This window comes from Ananas comosus, unplaced genomic scaffold (assembly GCF_001540865.1).
Source record: "Ananas comosus cultivar F153 unplaced genomic scaffold, ASM154086v1, whole genome shotgun sequence".
Taxonomy (NCBI): domain Eukaryota; kingdom Viridiplantae; phylum Streptophyta; class Magnoliopsida; order Poales; family Bromeliaceae; genus Ananas; species Ananas comosus.
Genome location: NW_017891227.1, coordinates 5,128 through 11,170, shown reverse-complemented (window position 1 = coordinate 11,170; position 6,043 = coordinate 5,128). Strand labels below are relative to the sequence as shown.

Here is a 6,043-nt window from a genome sequence, read left to right as displayed (position 1 = left end):
CAAGTAGTTAAAGACGATCAAACCAGTGACGTGTGTGTGCTTGTAATTTATGACCCTAAGACCCCGATTCTGACTCAGTAGCTAGAGTCCGAATCCACTTCTTACATCCATGATCACCACCAATTATATTATATTTTCATGCGCGGATTATTTTTATTTGCATTAGATGTAAATAAATAAAATAAAATTTGAGACCTAAATTTTAATTTCCTCACAAATATTAAGTCGAGCAGTCTTCTGCCGTTGTAGAAGTGCAGACGTTTTTCGAGTGTTGATTGGCACGGCTGGTTACAATGGTCAGTTGCATCGAGAAGGCGCAATCAATCTATTAGCATGAGATGCTGCAAAGTAAAGATGGGGTTGGGCCCAATAACTGTAAGGTGAGGGACCCAATGACGGCTTTGCTTACGTGTTTGAATGGTCGGTCTGACTTAACTAAGGAATAGGGCTAATAACTGTTATGTGAGGCCTACGGGACTTAGAGACCGATCATTGCAATTTACTTGAGAAGTATTATACAAGAGTTGTCCACTCATCGATTTGCATATCACCAATAACTGTTTGGTGAGGTGGTACGTTAAACTGGTGGGACAACAGTACCCACTTGAAACTTTTTGTCGTGCTGGGTTTCCGTTTCTCTACCCGAGGAGTATGAGAGACTCGAGAAAATAGTAGGAGGCTAAATTTATTTTTAAAATCCCTAAAACAAATTTTCAAATCAAATACAAATATCTAATTTTGAATCTTTACTATCTGTAAAACAAAATCTCTCGTATTCTTGAAACAAACTGCTTAATTGGAACTAATTATAAAGATTGGCTACGGAACTTAAAAATAGTTTTGAGTTTCGAAAAGCTCAGTTATGTTCTCAACCAGGACCCCCCCCCGCCCTACATTACCAAACCGTCCTACAGCTGACCAAAGGGCAACCCAGGAAAAATGGACGGATGACGATAACAAAGTAAGGTGCTACATTTTGGCGTCGATATCAAATGAACTTCAACGCCAACATGAGGATTTGAAGACTGCTAAAGAAATGCTAACTCACCTCAAGGAGTTGTATGGTGAGCAAAGCCGATCTGCTCGTTTTGAAGTATCCAAAAGACTCTTTAAAGCCAAGATGCACGAAGGGCAGTCTGTTCATGATCATTGTTTGACAATGATCAAAGACCTCGAGGAGCTTAAGAAGCTCGACGTGAAAATAGACAAGGAATTGCAAGTTGATCTGATCCTACAATCCCTTTCTGTATCATATGGACAATTTATTGTAAATTACTATATGAATAAAATTGAGTGTACCAACGCGGAGTTATTTAATATGTTGGTAACTACAGAGGGGACTTTGAAAAGTTCAAAAGGCTGGGTCCTCGCTGTGGAGCGAGCTTTCTCTTCCAAAAGAAAGTCTAATTGGAAGAAGAAACCAGTGAAGAAACACAAGACGGAGAACAAGCCTAAAATGGAAGCTTCTAAGAATAAGGCTGTTGACAAAGGAAAATATTTTCCACCGCAATGTTGATGGTCATTGGAAGATGTCACGCCCCGGGACCGATACCAATTTGGCCCGACCCGAGCACGTCAAACAGACGCCGAACGGACAGGATTTTCCCTATCCGTCCAAGGCTCATCACATGTACAAACTCAAACAAGAAATGCACTAGCGGAAACATACACAAACGGCTTACACGAGGGTAAGCAATAGCCATTAGTGAAAGAAAGGAAAACTAAACATTTATAAGTATTATGATTCATTTTTGATCATATACATTGCATCCATTTACATTCGTGATTCTTTGTACTTCATTACACATTGCATCATTTCTTTCTTACATCACATTTACCTCAAACTAAGCTTTACATTCCTTTCTCAACATCACTAGTCATCAAATACAAAAGATGATCATAGGGTACTTTACTACAAAATGAAATCCAACTTTGGTGGCCTCTGACTAAGGCGCGATACCTTTACCTCGGTCGCTCGCCAGCGCGCTCGGTCCCGGCTCTGTGAAAATAGTGGGGTGAGAACTACAACAAAGATCCCAGTGGGTTCGGCCTCAATATCACCGACTTTCCCACTAGGACTAACTCAGGCATAATAGAAAGAATAAGCTGCATATAGTAACCAATCTATACATAATGCTAATATGCCTGAACAATAAAGCAAGGAGTATGCTCAACATTAAATAAATGCAGATTATGCAAATTCTTTGTTCTTTTCATTTTACTCTTGGTTCTTTGTCCTTTGTTCTTTGCACTTTGTTCTTTGCTCTTTGTTTTTTAATCTCAAGGCTAACCCGGGGGTATCGCCACATTAACTTGCTTCACATTAAGTCCATCATCGGAGGAACTCACCCGCTAGGACCGTCCTTCGGGTTTACTCTAACCCGTGATGCATAACTCCGGAGCGCATCGCCCGAGGGGGAGCGACCGCCCTCGAGCACGGAACTCATAGCAAGTATGATCATATCCTTAACTCAAAGGATTCATAAGTTCAATCTTGACTTTACACTAGCTCTAGTGTTCTTTATGTCACTTTATGTTGCCACTCTAGCAATCGTTGTTATTTACTTTTCTTTTACTTTTGCCATCTTTAGCATTCTTGTTCTGTACATTTCTTGTTCTTATTGCCCCACTTTACTTTAACTTTACACATTGTCATTTTCATCATTCTTTATATCACTTTGGTTCTTTGGCTCACACTAACTCTAGTGTCACTTTACTTTACGTTTTCAAATGCCACTCGATCTATGTCATTGTGCCACTTGGTTCTTTTGGCTCACTTTAGCACTCACATTTTCTCTCATGCATACATATAGGGTTCTAACATTCATAAGGTTCTCAACCATCACATTTGGCAAGTTGTACTCACAATCATGCAACATCACATTTTCATCATCACTTTACCCTAAAATGCATGCAACAAATATGTAACATATGCTCAATTGAATGACACATTAGGCATAGAGGGAAGTTCAACGAGTTTGAGAAGCACCACCCATCTCGTAGGCTTTCAAGGGTGCTCCGATGATTTTCTTGGATTTTTTAGACTTCTCGTTCTTTACCTGCGGCAAAACGAAACCAAATTAGGCTTATTTGGCCATAACTTTACATTGGCTTTTCGTAACATTAATCCGAGCGCACCAACGCGTCGGAAATACCCTCAATTAGGTTTCTAGAGGGTCAATTGCACTTAGAAATCCCTATGAGCAAAAGCCCCAATTTTAGTGCCCTAGCTCCATAGCATCATCAAACCTAGGGTTTGATCTCAAAGAGAAGCAAAAGTAGCTTGAATATACTCTAAAGAGTTCATCTAAACCATTTCTAACTCATTCCAAACCCTAGTTTGGATTTCACCATGAGAGGGGTCAAGCTCTCCTTCAAGCTTTACCTCCAACACCAAACCCATAGTCTTGATCTCAAAGGAAGCAAAAGAAAAGCTTCACATACTCTAAAAGCTCCTTAAAAACCATTTCTAGGTCATTTGGCTCTCACATTAGGATTTTAGCATGATTAGGGTTGAAGCTTACCTCAAAGCTTTCCCTAACTTGCACTAGAGAAGAAGAAGATGAAGTGGCTTCACTCCAATGGCTTCTCCTCCACCTTCTTTTCCTTCTTTTTCTTTGTCTTCTTCTTCTCCTTCTTTGTATTCTAGAGAGAGAAAGAGAGGAGAGAGTGTGAGAGGGAGTGGAATGAGAGAAAAGCCCTCATGTTCCTCATACATAACCATGGGGCTGCAAAAATGCTAATAAACGTCTCAACTTTCATCTTATTCAACTGCCTGGACTGGGCAGATTTCGAGCTCGGGGACCGATCTCCCCGACTAGGGACCGGTCTCCGAGAGCTCTCCCAGCGCAACCAAAGCTGCTGCGCGCAATGCGAGCGGTCTCTCTTTGAGGGGACCGGTCTCTCGGGGACCGGTCTCTCAGGCAGGGACCGGTTCCCCAGAGCTAATTTCTCAGGACTTAGCCGATTTTTCGGCTGTCTCATTTAATACACGTTCGGGGACCGGTCTCTCCCACCAGGGACCGGTCCCCGAGAGCTCAAAACTGCTGAATGCAGATTTCGATTCTATAGCTCTCGAAAACCTCCCGTAACTAACTTTTAATCATTTTAACACCTTCGGACTTTCCGAAGTGTACCGTCCTCGCACTTTGGTCAATTTGACTAAAGTTCGACATCTTTATTTTTCGAATTCTCGGTATATTACATTCTCCACCCCTTAAAATAATTTCGTCCGCGAAATTACGCATACCTTAATTCGTCGACTCAAACAGATGCGGATACTCTTGCCGCATGGTCTCCTCGAGCTCCCAAGTGGCTTCTCGCGCCGCGTGGTTGCTCCACTGGACTTTCACATAAGGGATTTTGCGACTCGGCAACTTCTTAACTTCTCGATCGAGGATGCACACCGGGTACTCCTCGTAGGACATATCCTCACGTGGCTCCACAGGCTCGTACTCCAATACATGTGTCGAGTTGCGAATATACTTTCGGAGATTGGACACATGAAAAATATTGTGAACTCCCGCGAGTCTCGGTGGTAGTGCGAGCTTGTATGCCACCGCACCCACACGCTCTAATATCTCAAACGGTCCGACATAACGGGGACTTAGCTTCCCACGGACCCTGAATCGTTTGACTCCTCGCATCGGTGATACTCTCAAAAATACACGGTCTCCAACCGCGAACTCTATATCCTTTCTTCTCTTGTCGGCATAACTCTTCTGTCGAGATTGCGCCGTCGCCAATCGTTGACGAGCAAGGCGAACCTTCTCTTCCGCCTCCCGCACTATGCCCGGGCCAAGAGCCGCTCTCTCGCCCACGTCACTCCAATGAACAGGAGAACGACATTTACGTCCATACAGTGCCTCAAAAGGCGCCATCGCTATACTTTCTTAGTAGCTATTATTGTAGGCGAACTCCGCCGTCGGCAAGAAATCATGCCATCCTCCTTTATAATCTAGTATACACGCTCGAAGTAAATCCTCAAGGATTTGTATCGTCCGCTCTGATTGTCCATCACTCTGAGGATGAAACGCTGTGCTAAAGTCAAGCCGCTTGCCTAGCGCGTCCTGCAAACTCTTCCAAAAGTGGGATGTGAACCTGGGGTCGCGATCCGACACGATCGATACTGGAACCCCAAGAAGTCTCACAACCTCGTCGAGATATACTTGAGCCAACTTATCTCCCGACCACGTAGTATGTATCGGCAAGAAGTGTGCCGATTTCGTCAATCAATCCACTATCACTCATATCGCATCCTGTCCGCCTTGTGATCGAGGCAAACCGGTAACAAAGTCCATCGCTATGTCTTCCCATTTCCAAACGGGTATTGGTAGACTTTGTAGTTTTCCCGCCGGAAATCGGCGCTTAGCTTTTACCTATTGGCACGTTAGACATTGCGCCACAAACTCCCCAATATCCCTTTTCATACCCGGCCACCAATAATGGTCTTTCAAGTCTTTGTACATTTTAGTGCCACCGGAGTGTATACTATAGGGAGATTGATGCGCTTCTTGCATGATCGCCCTTCGCAACTCGTCATCTTTAGGCACACACCATCGACTTCGAAATCGAAGTGCGCCATCAGCTCCAATGCCAAAATCATCGGCATTGCCGTTCTAAACTTCACTCCGCACCTTTTGAAGATAAGGATCTGAAGCTTGGAGATCCTTGATTCTTTCCAATAGGGTCGGTTGCACAACTAATGCGGCAAGTGTAGTCGGCACTCCCGGCGCTACCACTTCCAACCCAAATCTTTGCATTTCCTTTTGTAACAGCGGTTGGGGCGTAATCGCCGTCGCTAGGTTCTCCGCCGATTTCCTACTTAGAGCATCAGCCACAACATTGGCTTTTCCCGGGTGGTATAATATGGTGACATCATAGTCCTTTAGCAACTCTAACCACCGCCGCTGTCGCATGTTCAACTCTTTCTGGGTGAACAAGTACTTTAGACTCTTGTGATCGGTGTATACCTCACAATGTTCACCATATAAGTAATGCCTCCAAAGCTTGAGTATTCTATAGTGTCACCTAAATAGCTTGG

At 43.6% G+C, this 6,043-nt stretch overlaps 1 protein-coding gene across 1 annotated transcript; it reads left to right on the top strand.

Moving 5' to 3' along the window:
* The first annotated feature begins 862 nt into the window (after positions 1-862).
* LOC109704754 lies at positions 863-1,516 on the top strand. The gene has a single exon (XM_020225529.1). The coding sequence runs from the start codon at positions 863-865 to the stop codon at positions 1,514-1,516; it is 654 nt and encodes a 217-aa protein (XP_020081118.1).
* The last annotated feature ends 4,527 nt before the right edge of the window (positions 1,517-6,043 follow it).